Here is a 16,928-nt window from a genome sequence, read left to right as displayed (position 1 = left end):
GTGAGTGGGGCTCCTGTTGAGGGTTGGGGTGCTCCACTGGCCCATCAGCCCGTTTGCCTGCCACTTGGGTGCAGAAGGGACCAGGGCTCAGGATGTGCGATGTCTGCCTGACCCTCCTCCAGTATCACCCAGAGGAGATAGCCTCTCTTAGTTTACCTTTTCCTTACCTGGGCCAACAAAGACACACTGCTTCTGGTTCCATCAAAGTGATTTTTCTGTTCTGCTTTCCAAGTTCCCTAGAAACGACATTTACTATAGAGTCCTGTTTGGTTGGCATACACTTTACTAAGAGCAGTATTTACTGTAAGTACTTAGTAAAATGTGGCCTTTCGTGCTTTCTGACAATAGACATGTACTGATTGCCTGCCTTGTCTGTTGTACATTTCTGGGAGAACTTTAAGTAGGGAATGTCAGTCAACTCCAGAACCTCCCTCAGTCATCCTTCCCTGGCCACCCACACTTGGGAACTTGTGGCAGGAGTGTAAATGTAAGCTGTATTTTCAATCTCCCTTGGTTCCTATTCAGCCCCAAACCAACCAGGTGCAGGGTTTGGGAGAGATGTTTAGTTGATGCAATGGGAGCCAGTTATTGGCATGATATACTTTGTGTATTTTTGTTTCCTTCCTTCCTTCCTTCCTTCCTTCCTTCCTTCCTTCCTTCCTTCCTTCCTTCCTTCCTTCCTTCCTTCCTTCTTTCCTTTCTTCCTTCTTTCCCTCTCTCTCTCCGTCTCTACTTCTTTCCTCTTGTCTGACTTCTCTCCCTGTTGCTCTATTTTTCACTCTCTCTTCCTCCCCCCACCCCTCTCTCTCTCTCTCTCTCTTTCTTTCTTGTGCCAGTACTGGGCTTGAAGTCAGGGCCTAACACTCTTGCTTGTTTTTTTCCACTCAGGATTGGTACTCTACTATTTGAGCCACAGCTCCACTTTGGGCTTTTTGCTGGTTAACTGGTAATAAGACTTTCACAGGCTTTTACTGCTGAAGACTGGCTTCTAACTACAATCCTCAGACCTCAGCCTCCTGAGTAGCTAAGATTACAGACATGAGCTACCAGTGCCTGATATATTTTCTCTATTTCACGTTTTTCTTCTTGATAAAAAGAATAAGGAAATAGAAGGTCAAAAATCAGAAGAGACACATTTTAAAAAGTAAGAACACCAAATATGTAGGAAGACATAGCAACAGGGAAATTCCACACAATGCAATTGCCTTTTTGTGGCTCCTTGGATGTCCATGCCCCCCTTTTGAAGTCCTAGCCAGATAAGAGGGCAAAGCAGGCATTCTTCCACCTCTGTTCTCTGCCCCTAAAGGCATGGGGACATCTTTTCCCCTCCTCCTCACTCATCCAAGTTACTGTTTGCATGTTTGATAAGGGTTAGTATCCTTTAGGGTTCTTAAGTGAACTTAAGAGTATAATTTTTAGAATCCACCCATTGCCCTATACTAATGATTAGTTCCCTTTGTGGAGCCTTTGTTTAGTCCATTAGCCTCACAAGAGGTGGATAAAGAGGGTGATGGTGAGAATTTATCCAGTATCTATCTGTTCATCATCTCTCTACTATCAGTATTTACTGTCTTTCTATCTATGTACTTACCTTTGGTTTTTTGAGTTTGGTACCCATGATCCTCCTCCCTTAGCCTGCTGGGTTCTGTGATTGTAGGCATACACCACCGCATCACCGTATTTCCCTTGGAAATCACTATTTACTAGACTTCTACTTGGTATATACAAAGTAGTTTCCCTCTGTGTTTTTCTAACTTGGTTTTGTGAGGAAACTTTAAAGTCTAGACAGTGCCAGCTGAGAGCCGAATGTGTCCACCCAGTTTTTTCTTATCCTCTGCCAGAAGTTTCTATCCTGTGCTATTTAGGGTCTAGCTTGTTCAACCATGTCAAACCTTCCTAGAAAAATATCTGGGATCAGTTACCCGCAGCTCTCTTAGGTTCTTCGTCTTTTCTCCCATTGTGCACTGAAGACTTCTCTTCCTAGGGGAGTCTTAAGCCCCAGCAGCAGAGACCTCACTGTGTCGAGGAGAGGAGGTAGCTACTGCTGCCTCCAGAGGCTCTGCTGACTCAGGCGCACGTGCCAGAGCCCATTATCATGATGAAGCTGGCGTCAGACCATGCACAGATCAGCACGATGTGAATTTATAACAGAGTGTGTTTTCGTCTGAATTTCTTGGCAAAGCCTGTACATTTTATACTGTGGTTGTACTTAAAATGGGTATGAAGTTATCGGTATACTAGATAAACATTCCAGAAATATACCAGTGCTCCAAATAAAAGAGAATTTGTTACCTGGCTTCTTTAAATAACCTGATGCCCTAATAGATTATAAAGTACGGAAAACAGGCACCGGGAATTTTGCTTATCTGTGGATACTGCTCCCCTCTTCCGAACTGCCTGGGCTCCCCACATTTGAATTTGCTGTTGTTACCCTCGTAATGGGGCTCAGATTTGTCCTGGTATTGTGAAAACCATCCCTATCTACGTAGATGGTGTGTTTTAAATTTGTTCCATAAATACATGCTTTTCTCTAATGATACATTTTGTAAGTACAAAAGTAAGCCATGCATTTCTTCGCATAGTTTGTCTACTATCTAAAAGTTAATGATAATTTATGGAAGCAAGAGAAGACACTAAGAGGCTTTGATCCTTTTTGCCTTTCCTTGTAAGCCAATATCATCTTTGATGTCAGTAATAGAACATAGTGTCCCACTAGAACTTAAGATAATGGGGCATAGAACACTGGGCTTCCTCTTTGATATTCCTTTCCTGTTCTAAACTTTTACATCAATCCAGAGTTCTGTTTTGCTTCACAAATATGCATTGTTGCTAGAGCATATAAACTTGGAGAGGAAAAAGCAATGATGAAAACATTGTTTTTTCCTTGTTTTTTTCTTCCTACTCGTAGATCCTGAAGTCCACCCTCAGTCTGAGGATTACTGGGGCCACGTGAATCCCATAGGACCCCGGGCCTGCTACGATGAGGGCAAACGTGTCGCAGAGACTATGTGCTATGCCTACATGAAGCAGGTATCCAACCCCGCTTTGGGCTTATTTGTTAGCTATAAAGAGCCCTCGTAGGTCAGGCAGGAAACATCACAAAGACTTGAACATCATCGCTAATTTTGCCTGAGGTGGTTTTGGGGGAGGCCTAGTTGCCCACTACTGGAAGTTAATGGTGTTATCAGCAGCCTCTTCCATGTATCTCCTTATGTTGAAAATGGCTTCCTTGATGTGAACTCTTAGGTTTCAGTACTGTAAACTGTTATGAACAGTTCACTTCTTGTGTGCATGCGTGTGTGCATTTGTGTGCATGCGTGTATAGGTACTGAAGCTTGGACTCAGTGCTTGGGCAGTGTCCTCGAGCTATTGTGCTATACAACTTTGAGCTACATGTTCATTTCTGGCTTTTTTTTGGGGGGGGGGAGGGGCTTTGGGGCTTCAACTCGGGGCCTGAGCACTTCTCTGAGTTCTTTTACTCAGTGCTAGTGCTCTGCCACTTTGGGCCACAGCTCCACTTCCGGTTTTTGAGTGGTTAATGATAGATAAGAGTCTCCCGGGGACTTTTCTGCTTGGGCTGGCTTCCAACCACAGTCTTCAGATCTCAGCCTCCTGAGCAGCTAAGATTACAGCCGTGAGCCACCAGTGCCCAGTGGCTCATTTATGGTGTTTTTTATGGTTAATTGGAGATAAGAGTCTCACAGACTTTTCTGCTTGGGCTGGCTTTGAATGTGACCCTCAGTTCTTAGCCTCCTGAATACCTAGGAATACAGATGTGACTCCACTAGTACCAGGTTCATTGATGGAGTTTTCTCTATTTTAGAGTAAAAGTGAATTTGTTAATACCTAACCTGAACCTCTTAAGGGACTTACTTGTACTAGTTGCTATTTCTTTTTTATTTTTATTTCATTCCTTTATTGTCAAAGTGATGTGCAGAGGGGTTACAATTTCATATGTAAGGCAGTGCATACATTTCTTAACCAACTTGTTACCTCCTCCCTCATTTTTCCCCCACCTTCCGCCCTCCCCATTTCCCTCTTACTCCCATGAGTTGTACAGTTGGTTTACAGCATATAGTTTTGTAAGTATTGCTGTTGCATTGGTTTGTATTTTTATCCTTTGTCTCTTGATTTTGGTATTCCCCTTCCCTTTCCTAGTTCCAGTACACGTATATACAATATCCAGAGTACCAAAATCAGTTACAGTGATGGCAGGGATAAAACCGTGGGAAAGAAAGACAAAAGAAAAAGGGCATAATTTCACATGGTATATTGAAAATAACAACAACAATGATACTATTTGCATGCTGTATTATTCACCAGTATGCTAGATTGGGTACCCATGTGCTGTAGCGAAAATTGCCACAGAACAAGAAGCCCAGCTCCCCATAAACTGGTCTGTCTCTGTGTGTTCTAGAGACTTTGTGGGCCTTAGCTCTCATCTCTGGCTTATCATGTCTACCCTACCTGCCTGGGGCCCTTCCCTGTATTCTCTCAGCCAGTGTGTCCTGCTCTTCTGCCAGAGGCTCCTCAGAGACATACCATGTATTGTTGAGGGACAGAAGGAAATCAATGTGGACGTGCAATGTTATCCCAGGACAGGTACTGCCTCCAGTCGAGCTGGGGACACTTCTGAGAAAGGGCAGAGCTACCTCAGCACACATCTGAGGCCCTGGGAGACTGGCAAGGCAAGGAGAGACTTCCGGTCTTTGACTGCTCTGTGCAGACAGTCAGATCTTCTGCCTCAGAGAACTGAAGGTGATGACATAATGTCAAGCCACACAAGCTGCCTCGTTATGGTGAGCGAGGGGCTTTCATCACCATTTATTTGTTTGTTGTTTATCTTTAAGTAGTTATACAAATAGGTTTCAATCCAAGATATCAGTTTATGTGTACAGAACACTTTTATTTTTTATTTCATTTTTTTTGTTATCTTTAAGTAGTTATACAAAGGGGCTTTAATTCAACATGTCAGGTTATAAGGACAGTATATTTTCTTAGTGAAATAGTAGGATAAATGGTCTATATAAGAAAACATGGTGTCCGCTGCCATTGGCTTACACTTCTGATCTTAGCTACTAAGGAGGCTGAGGTCTAAGAATCGTGGTTCGAAGCCAGCCTGGGCAGAAAAGTCCCTGTGAGACTCTTATCTCCAATTGACCACTCAAAACCAGAAATGGAGCTGTAGCTCAAAGTGGTAGGAAAAAAATGCTCAGGGACAGCGCCCAGGCCCTGAGTTCAAGCCCATGACAAAAAAACAAAACAAAACCCCATTCCATGTGCTGGTATTATAGGTATTTAGACCTCTCTTCTTTCATTCTGTCCCAGAGATGATCTGATTGCTTTCTAAGTCCCTTTGGATTGTTGTCTTACATTAGCAACTTTTCTTAAGAAAGAGTATCATTTTTAAGAAGAATGTATACTTAACTATTTCTGAGCCCAGATTATTTAGACCTAAAATTCTCATAAACCCACAGGACAACCTCAGTGCTTATGGGAAGTGGCTAGGGCGTGGCGAGGGAAAGAACGTGTCTGGGTTCTACTGAGGAGAGAAATGCATCACATTGTGTTTCCATCTTACAACAACTATACCTTAGTGAATCATCACTTAAGTAAAAGCTGGTAGGCCATATTGGCTGAAACTTCCTAATATTCATTCAGTGATTTACAGTGGCACTTAGCTGATCATTTTCTCATCAGGGGTATTCCTTCAGAATGAGCTCATGGCAGTTATTCAGTTATTTTCACGCAGTTGCGTAACGGTGGAGCCCGCCGTTACTGAGTGAGTCCTCTCTACACGTCCCGCTGACGCCTGAGGCTGCACAACGTAACCCCGAGGCGACTCCGCAACTCGCCACTTCCATTCTGCTCGATTTGCCTTGGGTTTGACTGTGTGCGGGGCAGCGCCCTGGAAAATGTAACAGAATGTACCAACCTGGTGTGAAAAGCTGGTCCTCATGCCTGTGACTAAGTGTCCCTGACAAGAACCCCATCTGAAGGTGGTCCTGCCCGGTGAGGGCCATCTTTGGCACAGTGTTTATTCCCTTGAGTCACCAGGCCTCCCACCCAGGAGACTCAGAGACAAAAGTGGAATAAATGTACCAGTCCTGGCCATGGCTAGCCCCACCTGTCATGGGGACACAATGGCTCCTACTTGTTGGAATGTCACCCGCATCATTTCCTGTTACAAAACTGGCCTTAGGAATTGCATGTGGAACACAGGGTCGGCACTCTTTGGATAAAAGAAGGTGGGACATAGGATCTTGGCTGTCTGGTAGCTCTGGGTAGTCTGTAGTACTTAGGGTGTATCACTCTTTCTAGCACACCTGGTCAAGGGCCCGCGACTGTGCAGGTGAGCATTGCCATTGATGTCATCCGGAGATGACACCGTGAAAACTACCTGGGTGTGCATCAGGACTTGTTGGCAATGTAGCACCCACCAACCCTGGCCCATTGGGTCAAGGAATGATGTGATCTTGGCCTCGTGGGCCAGAATCCTATCCAGTTCTGCGAGCAACAGGCAGGCGGGTAATGGTGTGGCTTCCTGAGGAGGCCAAGAATCAGGCCTGGGTAGATATCATGGTGACCTTTACCCGAGTTCTCACAGGTCTCCAAAGCAGGCGTGATGTCAACTTCCGGCCTTCCATTCCTGTTGTCTGTGTTGTAAAGATGGGGCTCCGTCCTGGGGAGCTTCTGGCAGGGCTCTGAATCACTCACACCCCAGCATCACATTTTTCTGAATTAGTGCAGAAGAGGGAAGGAACCAGTGCTTTTCCTCTGTCTATGAGGATGGAGGCCACACAGTTAGGCAGGATGCTTTATTGTTGTATAAACCAGAACACAAAGATAAACCACAGCAAAGAAAAGTAGGCTACTCATAATGCCGTCTAGAGGCAGACAAAAGCAGGAAAAATAGAGGAGGCAAACCCACCATGTGAAGGCTTTGAAGACCATTAAACATTGAAAACTTTGAGATCATTCCATAGCTCAGGATTTCCTGTTAGCGCTTTCCTGAACCCTTGCTCCTGAACCCTTGCTGTGCTTGCTGGGCTTACCTTCTGGGTGTGGCCTAGTCTACCCTTCTCTGTGCTCACACTTGCTTTCTGGGACCGTGACTTGTCCCTTCATTTCACACGTCTTGTTTACTGAGCCTGGATCCCTGTGGGGCACTACGATGTTGTGCTTGCCCTGTGTGCCGCTGTATGGAGGTATTAGGTGAGGTTGCGCGGCCTGCGTCAAGTGGATGTCACAGAGGAGCAGGAGACAAAGCCGTGCTCTTTCCTTGCACCCTGTTGAAGTGCTTAACTCATTTTACAGGTGGGAAAGTGGGATCTGAAACTTCGTTTTCAGCTCCCTGGCCCACTGGAGGGCCTGGAGCCTGTGGCTGGCCACCCGAAGGGCGTGGCCTCTTCCCTGTTGGCCGTTCTGGTGAGCTGTTGTCGGCAGAGAAACAGTACTGAAAGAAAGAAGGTGGCGCTCTCCGAAGTCCTGAGTCTAGAGCACAGAGGCCAGGGCCAGAGGGCACTGTTGCCGTCCCCTTCACCAGCTCCCCTCCACGGGGACGCGAATCTCCAGGCAGCTGCATTGGGGCCCTGTCACGTTGGAGATTTCTTTTTAATTAATATTTTACTGTCAGGGCTTATGATGTCGAGACAAATGGCATTTAGAAAGGATGACCCAAGTATGCCTCTGACCTATTGTGTATTATTTTAATAACTTAAACTTACTTTTTGTATATAAGGACACATCCCTCTTTGCTAAGAATTGTCATTTTTTTGAAGATGTTTTATGGTATCTGTATGTGTTTTACACCAGATAAATGTAGTATATAACATATATATATATAATATACATATTATATATGTATTACATAAACATAATACATTATATATGAATATATACATTAAATATATGTATGTATATACATATATATATACATGGAATGAAAATATAAAGAGGATAAATAGGAGTATATGTGTGTGTGTATGCTCCGGTACTCGATCTTAAATTCAAGGCCTGGGTGCCGCCTCTTAGCTTTTTTTCTCAAGGTCACACACAGTTCTACTTGCAGCTTTTTGCTGGTTGTTTGGAAATCAGTCTCATGGACTTTCCTTCTTGGGCTGGCTTTGAACCATGATCCTCAGATTACAGCTTTCTGAATAGCTAGGATTATAGGCATGAACCACCGGCGCCTGGCTGAGCAACTTTTTAAATCAAATTCTTTTGAAGAAGTCTGTTTTGGATTCTCTTAATGAATGAAATATCCTAGTGTGTTCAAAACAAAATTTGAATACAGAAAAAGAGATGAATGAGATGCTGTTGGGATCAAAGGATAGAGCATCCCTTTTGAATAATGTAAACTTGTCAGAGAGGGGTCAGCGTACCACGTCTGCATGCTCGTGGGTCCAGTGGTTTTCAGATGTGGGGCCTCACCCAGAGGCTATGGTCAGGGCGCAGTGTGCATGTAAGTCTGCCTTGGAGGTTGTGGCTCACCCATCCTTTGAGCTGGGTCTGCAAAACAGGCAACCATTCATAAAACAGTAGACTGACAGGCAGAAAGCTCTCTCAGAAGTCATCTAAGCCAGTGGCCTTGAGGGTGTGGCTTTTTTTTTTTTACATCAGAATACTTTAAAAATATATAAAAGAATTGGTGTGTATATTATATTATAATAAAGAAGCCAAAACCAATCCAGTATTCGCGGATGAAATTTACTCCCAAAGGCCTCCCAGAGCCGGATCGGCTTTGTGTCCTGGACATGTCACTTGCTCACAGGGTGCCCGCTATCCATATTCTGCTTCCCACCTGGGAACTCGCAAGATGGTATTTGTGCTCTTTTGTCCTGGTAGAATGTGTTAGCGTAGCCCGTTACATCGCGAACTCAAAAGGAGAGTCCAGTTCTTTTATCTAAAAATTTTATTGCTATTATAAAGGTGATGTACAGAAGAGTTACATAAGTCAGGTAATGAGTGCATTTCTTTTTGGACAGTGCCACCCCTTCTCTAGCTGTCTCCCCGTTTTTCCCTCCTGTCCCCATCTACAAGTTGTGTTAGTTCATTTTCAGCATGCTGTCTAGTGAGGACCACTGCTGCATTTGTTTACCCTTTGTCCCTCCATTTCTGTGCCTTCCCTTCCCAAAGACAAACAAACAAGACAGAAAGAAAAGAAAACCAAAACAACAAAGAGAAAAACCCTTGTTTCCATTTCTTGGAGTTGATTTCGTATTATTTTATACGATCGGATGCGCGTAGGCGTTGTGCCTTTGTATTCCTCTCCTGAGACTATCCTCCTTCAGTCTCACAATCTGTGACTGTCCAGAGAGAGTCCAATTCTTAATTCAGTGGCCCTGCCTTACCAGAGATGGGTACATTTCATGGCCCCAGTGGATGTCTGAGGATAATACTGAGCCCAGTATATCCTACCTATACATACACACTGTGAAAATTCAATTCTTATATCAGGTGCAGTAAGAGACAAATAATAATAACAAAATAGGACATTTATGACAATACGCTATAGTAAATAATGAATGTTTCTCATACCTCAGTGCACTGTCTTCACTCTTGGTGGTGAGTAACTGAAACCATGGATAAGGGGAATGAATCATTGCACTAAAGCAGCAGGGCTGTTGGAAGATAGCCAGTTGGCTTCAGGCATATTCCTACCACTCCCTGGCCTGGTGTGGCCGCTCCTGCTACCCTCTTAGTGAATGTGGACTTGTCAGCGTCAGCACCCAGGAGAATCCTGCTTGAGCCCGGTGAGCTGTGTTCTGCAGTGGCTTTGTCCCCTGCCAGGGAACATATCTAGTAAAATGTAAGCATGCGACACTGCAGGTGAACTTATCTCAAGGAAGATTAAAGGAACGCTAAAGAGTTCGTGTGTGGAAGGGCTGGGGAGCTCTTGCTCTTCCCTTTGGGTAGACATGTCCTGGGGATCTCCTGCAGAACAGGCCTTGGCCCCTGTGGTGGGTGGAAGTGATGCTCTCTCTTCAGGGCTGCACCTATCTTCCCTGTGCAGTGCTTCCTGTTCACCTTCCAGCCCTCCCCATCAGTGAGGGCAGTGAGCTGGCCGGCAGGGCTTGGCCAATCAGATGAGCATTGTGTGCCATCACTTATACATGGATGCTTGCCCACTGGTAGTTCAGAGGTAGGCTCTCCCTTGCTGACATACCATAGCCTGGCAAGCACTTCCTGGGTTCTCAACCTGACTTCTCCCTTTCTAGGTAGGTAGATTTGGATCACAGGCTGGCCTTCCGTCCACGTGTGAGATGTAGAATGCTGATACCTTCATATCACATGTGGTTGCTAACACAGCTGCAACTACAAACGACTCCTTCCGAGTCCAACCATTAATGAGGGATGATGAGAGGTGGACATGTAGAACGAACAAGGGCTGCCTTTCTAGCTCGAAAGAGACATGCTAGTGCACACATTCAAAATGACATCAGCCTTGCATTTATCTCTGAGCTTAGGCATAAGTGTGGCTGATCCGGTGTGAACCAGGCTTGAGAGCTTCAGTTCCTGGGAACTGCCCTTATGGCCCCATGCTCTGGGGGAAAGGATAGGGCTGGTGTGGGCAGAGGTAACGAGTGGTCCCGTGGCTCCAGGCACTGCAAGGGCACCCTGGGCTCCCATTTAACTCGCTGCCCCTGCTGCCCTGTGTGGCCTGACCTCGCAGATTCAGATGGAGAGGAAAGCCAGCCAGCCAGTGTGCACTGGCCAGTTCATGTCTGCAGAGCTCAGGCCTTAATGAGGCCTTGTTATGGAGCGCGTTTTCTGAAGATGTAGAAGTCAAAGGCATAAAAGCACTTGATTGGTTACACTCCTGGCCGGGCACACTGAGCTTTCCTAAATTTGCTGAGATTTTCTTAGAAGAAAGCCATCTTCATCCGCTTCTGGTTCTTTCCTGGTCTCAGTGGTTAAATGCAAGTGTACATTTGAGGAGCAGTACCTTTATTCCTCTTTCCCACTGTTGTAAATAAGCCCTGTTAGCCAGGGAGTATGCATCCCAAGACCCCCGGTAGGTGCTTGGAACTACAAATTAAACTGGGCCCCATTGTTTAATACTTCTCTATCTTCACTGGTAACTCACCATGCACAGTAGCTATAATTTTTATAGTCTATGTCATGACAGCAAAGCTAGCACACTTCTGTTTTGGTATCCCTCCACCATCCAACCCTCCAGTATTTTCCAAGTAAATTTGTTCTTATTATAGATTTCAATGGCCTCAGCATATGAATTTTTTTCATATGTCTACTTTTCTTTTTTCATCATTTCACTTAAATAAGTTATTCTGTGACTTCTTTCTGGCTTATCTTTGTTGCCAGGATTACTTCAGGGCCTGGGGACATTATTAAGTAGAAGAAAGGTTACCTGTGCACATGCATGCAACACACATGTGGGTGCGTGCGTGCACACACCCACACTTCCATACCACCATAGTCAACCTGACAACAGGACCACTACTAACTACTGAGTGCATGGATGCCCTGGACAAAGACATGGCTTGCATCCCAGACAGAACACAGTAGGATCATGAGAGAGGTTACCAGGTCATTCAGTTTAAAACTTACTGTTTACTTTTGGAATTTTCCACTTGGTGTTTTCAGACCCCTGATAACTTCAAACCACAGAAAGCAAAGCTACAGGTGTGATTAGTGGGTATTCTAATTAGCCTAGTAGAAAAAAGGGTTGATTTATTCCTGGCCTTAGAATAAGCCCTCTCATGTCATGTTCCTAAGAATCTCAGCAGCTCATCTGAAATTATAATCAATTGGATGGTCCTAGGAAAGAAGAGCTAGTTAGCGCGAATAAATCACTTTGGTTGGTGGAAATGGACTGTGTACTAGATCTAGGCCTTCCAGCCCCTTGCAGATCCCAGTACAGGAATAAACTGCCTGGGGAGGTAGATGAGGGTGCCGTGGGCAAAGGTGGCAGTTGGGGGGCTCACATGAGCCCCTAGGACTCTTCAGCACGTCCCTCTAACTCACCGCCAGAGTGGAGACGTTTTGTGCTAAAGCAGCCTCCTTAGCTAAGGGTCTGCTAGATTTCTAGCCCATGCAGATCTGTGGTAGAATTAGCCATGAATGAACGGCAGTAGCAGCTATTTTCCATTACCAACTGGCCCTGTGCTGAACACATGCAGGGGCTGACTTGGTAATACCCCTAAAGGTAAGCACTTCCTCCCTCCGTGATGGTGGCTGACACGAGTGGAGATAGGCCTGGTGAAGGACCTGGGAGGAGCAGGAGCCTTGCCTGGGCACACCTCATCCCACCTGCCCTCAGACCCCCAGGCTTGCTCGTCCATAGTGTAATGGATCAAACACTAACAACACGCCGTGAAAGCCCACTGACTCGGGCTTTGTGATGACAGCACTGAACTTCGTTATCCCTGTCCAAGCAGCCTGTGACATTTGCCGTTGAACCACATTGCTTGGGAAGCCTTTAACAAACACATTGAAAGTATGCTTTGCCAGATTACGAAAAGAATGTCTGTCTATTGTTGCAAAAATAGGCATTAAAAGACGAGACAGTAAATGTAGAGATGAAAAAAATGAACAGCGGGATGACTGTATTAAACAGTACTATGGTGTATGTGTGTGTGTGTGTGTCCAGGACAGAAATTTAGGAGGTAGATGCAAGGTAGTTATTTAGGGATGTTTAGGTAGTTCCCTCTTTGTTTAAGATAAAGCACTTTGATTCTTTTATTTCTTTCAGCTATCCAGTACTCATTGACGTTGGGATCTATATTGAGTGATAAACTTGTAAAATGTGTTCTGTGAAAAAAGTGATAAAAGAGTATTTAGAGCACGGTGCCACTTGGACAAGTAGATACTCATTGGGAAACAATTTCCATACATAAGTTTCCCCTTGCCCTCTCAAAGACTGTCACACAGCCTCTCTTACCTGAATGATGACATCGGCGCCTTTTGGGAAATGACATCTGGGACAACGTTGATGATCTTTACTAGAGCTCTGGCCTGGAATGAAAAGCAGATGGTTTTTCCGCCTGCTTTCTATGCAGGGGACTGGAAACCCATACCTGCAGACTGGGAAGGGGGGCACTCACTTCCTCTTCTCCCTCTGTTTCAGGAAGGTGTAGAGGTGCGAGTGGCAAGGATCTTCAACACCTTTGGGCCACGCATGCACATGAACGACGGGCGGGTGGTCAGCAACTTCATCTTGCAGGCACTTCAGGGGGAACCCCTCACGGTAGGTACCACCCGCTGAGCTCGGGGGGCACTTGTTACTCAAATCGAGAATCAGCCCACAGAGGTGAAGGACAGCAAATCTTGATTCAGGAAATAATGATTGCAGAATTGCCATTTCATAGTCATTTGTATCGCTGCCACTTTTGTGAAGGGGAATGAAGAGATGGAGACAGAACCCAGATGAGGAACTGTTTCACCATGAAATCCATGCACACAACTTGTCCGCTTGTCCATGCCTGGGACTTGGTGTGCTTGTGCCTGTTCAGAAATGAGCCAAACACCTGACTCGTGCCTGTAATTCCAGCTGCTGAGGAGGCTAAGCTCTGAGGCTCACAGTTTAAAGCTAACCCAGGCAGGAAATGTCTCTGAGACACTTATCATCTCCAGTTAACCAGAAAAAAAAAAACCAGAAGCAGAGCTGTGGCTCAAGTGGTAAGAGTGTCAGCCTTGAGAAAAAAGCCAGGGGACAGTGTCTAGACCCTGAGTTCAAACACCATACTGGCACTAAATAACAACAACAACAACAAAAACCCACTCCTATCATTTTCTTGGTATATTGGGTTGAAGGATCAGGTCAGGGTAGGAAAAAAGTGAACTGACTATGGATTGACCCCAGGCACTTACTTGCCAGGAATGGCAAGGGCTTGATTCCTTCCTCCCTCCAGGAAGCTTCCCTGGTCTGGAGTCACAAGGCACATGAAGATGTCTGCTGACACCACTCTTGGTACCCCCTGGACATTGTTGGGGGTGGGAGGTACTGCACATTCCACACCAGTCCTTGAACCTTTCACCTCTCTGTGGAATTGTGCCCCCGGCCTGCTTATAAGTTTGGTTGGGTTCCTTCATTTGCACAATTCTGGCTCTCCTGTCTCCTCTCTCCTCTGGACTTCCGCATCGTCTTCTTCAAGCTCTGCCTCAAAGGCTTTGCTCTTCCAGTCTGTAGCCATCTAGAGTCTTTCAGTGTGATGGGACTCTAGAGACTAGCCATCTGTCCTGAGAACCCTGCATGTGGTTTCTTTGTTGGCTGGTTGTGTCTTGGGAAAACATTGTGACTCTTCAGATACTCCTCAGCCCTCATTAGGATTACATTCTGATAAACCCACCTTTAGTTGAAAAGTTCTCAGATCATCCTGGATCCAGATGCCCCCTGACTTCAAATGGGGTTCCAGGCAAGTAGCGCCATTGTAAGGTTGAACCATCATTTCTTGTGGACTGTCTGCATTTAGGTATCCGTCTCCCAGCCACCTGATCAACGGTTAGAGCGCTGATCTTTTCTCTGATCTTTACAGCTGTTAACTCAACATATATAGCAGTTCTATAGCTTCCAGTGACATTATGCCCATTTTTTAAGTGAGAACCCTGAGGCACAAAAATCAATTTCTAGGCTTCTGTGGCAAATCATGGCAACCTGAGTTGAACCCAGAGCCTCCTCTTAAAAAAATTACATAACTTTGTCAAGGTTATCCATGTTTTCCATGATACCTGTGGCTCATGGGTTAGCTGCCCCACTACCTGGGTAGGACAGAGGCTTAGCCTGTACCTAGTATGTTCCTCTCCCCTGTCTCCCCCAGGCAGAGGTGCTCTGCAAGGGGGTTTTGCTGGATGTAGCTGAGTCCAACACCAGCTCTGAGTTCCTCATAGCTGGCTCTCCTCCTCACCTCATTTTCTCCCTAAGTGGCATCACTGGGCCCCTGACAGAGGGTCCTACATGGTGCTTCTTTCCACCCCAGTGCATCCTGATGGCTGATGGATTGCCCTGGGACCGCTCCTTTCCCCTCTGTTCTCAGCCTTTCCCAAGTGCTTACCATCTGGAGAGACAGCAAACAAGCCCACTAGCCTCCAATGGTGTTCACCCCAGGAGCTGCTCAGTCCGCGGGCCTCTTCCTGGCCTGCCTTACTGCTCCCCGCTCTGCACCCAGTGACCTGTCCTGGGGGTATTTCTTCGGACATTCTACTCGGTGTATTGAGGAGGATCCCTCTGAAGCACTCTTTACATCGTGGCCCTGGTTATCATGGTCATTTTCATTACACGTGTCACTGAAAATACTCCTTTTCCAGCCCCCTGCTGGTACATGTTAGCCCTTGTAACCCAGTAACTTTATTCTATTCACAGCTGTGTCCCAGGCCCCAGCACTCGGGCAGTGTAAGATAAATATTGATAAAATGATTGAGTTTATGGTGGCCACTTTCTGTGGCGCTGAGTAAAAGCAGCATAGCCACATGTCCCTAGAAGCTAGCCGTTGTAGCTGTTTGTCCAAGGTGTCTTGCTCCTGTCCCTCTCGCTGCTACACTTAGCCTCTGTATCCATAGGCCCACATCCACATACATATTCAACCTACAGTCGTAGGTTAGAAAATAAATTGTGCCAATTCAGAACATGGACAGACATTTTCCCCCTCATTATCATTCCCTGAATAAGAGAGTATAACAATTATTGACATGGCAGTGACATTGAATTAGGTAATCTGAGATGGTTTAATGTACCACAGGAAGATGTACGTAGTGTATATGTACATTGCTACACCATTTTATCTAAGGGACCTGAGCATCTGTAGCTTTTGATGAGTATTCTGAAACCAGTTCCCATAGATACCAAGACTCTGGAGTTGTTGAGAATTCTGCCTCTTCAGGGGAGAATCCTGGTACCTTTTCAGACACTGCTCTCAGTAACCCTCCCTACGCGATGAGATCAAAGTGTATTGCCTCCTGAACTATATTGAGGGCCCCTATCTGTGCTGGGAGTGTTAGGGAGGAGGGTAAGTTCCCTGGCCAGCCCCCAAATGCGTTCATTGTTAGCAGATGGCAATAACTCAGGCCTTGTCTTCAGGCCCAACACTTTGCTGTGCCAAGGACAGGAGGGACAAGACCACTGGTGCCACTGAGAGCGCCATCAATCCAGAACATGCCAGGCTTTCCTCCTTCCTAGATGCCTTGCAGGAGCCCTTGGGGAGACCTTTTAAAGCGTGCTTTGTTTCCTTTTGTCACACAAAGTTCTTTCTCCCATCAAGAACTTGAAGTCACTACCTTATTATGCTTTTTGTCCAACTTGGATATTTCTTGCTCTGTCAAATGGTTTTCTTAAGAATCCTGGAGAGAGCCACAAGGGGCTGTCTCTACCCAGCCTGTGTTTTGGAACACTTTTTAAGGAAATGAAATAGAGCAGATAGGTTTTTATTTTCCCAGCAAGTTTCTTTTGAGATGAAAGGAAGACCAGGATTTTATTTTCCCAACAAGTTTCTTTTGAAATGAAAGGAAGACCTCTTCAGGGCAGACGGATCCAGTTCAGTCCCTTCCTTCCTCCCCCTACCCCCCCCCCCTTTTTTTCCTTTTTGGTACTAGTATTGAGGTTTCAACTCAGGGCCTGGGTGCTTTCCTTTAGCCCTTTCACTGGAGGCTAGCACTGTACTACTTAGAGCCACACCCTTGCTTCTAGCTTTTTGGTGGTTGATTAGAAATAGGAATCTGCCTGGCCTACTTAGGCTGGCTTTGAATCATGATCCTCAGAGCTCAGCCTTCTGAGTAGCTAGGGTGACACAGGCGACCAGAGTCTGGCCCTTCCCTTTCCCCCGTGGAATAATGGAACCACCTACCTTCCAAGCTGCTTCTGTTATCTGGTAGCTCAGCAAAGTTCAGTCCTTGAGCAGGCCTCAGCCTTTGGGTCTTACTTGCTACTGTATCAGAAGCCATGAGAATCTGGCAGGTGTGTTGCTTGGTTATGT

The 16,928-nt window shown here is 45.8% G+C and overlaps 1 protein-coding gene across 2 annotated transcripts in view; it reads left to right on the top strand.

The window, feature by feature from the left end:
* The window catches only part of Uxs1 (UDP-glucuronate decarboxylase 1), a 79,604-nt gene that overhangs the window by 47,831 nt on the left and 14,845 nt on the right, over positions 1 to 16,928 (top strand). For both annotated transcript variants that reach the window (XM_048352481.1, XM_048352482.1), the window contains exons 9-10: positions 2,909 to 3,030; positions 13,091 to 13,210. In XM_048352481.1, the coding sequence (XP_048208438.1) occupies positions 2,909 to 3,030; positions 13,091 to 13,210 (242 nt within the window). The remainder of the gene's footprint in view (positions 1 to 2,908; positions 3,031 to 13,090; positions 13,211 to 16,928) is intronic.

This window comes from Perognathus longimembris, chromosome 8, assembly GCF_023159225.1.
Source record: "Perognathus longimembris pacificus isolate PPM17 chromosome 8, ASM2315922v1, whole genome shotgun sequence".
Lineage (NCBI taxonomy): Eukaryota > Metazoa > Chordata > Mammalia > Rodentia > Heteromyidae > Perognathus > Perognathus longimembris.
This window is presented reverse-complemented; position numbering and strand designations above follow the sequence as displayed.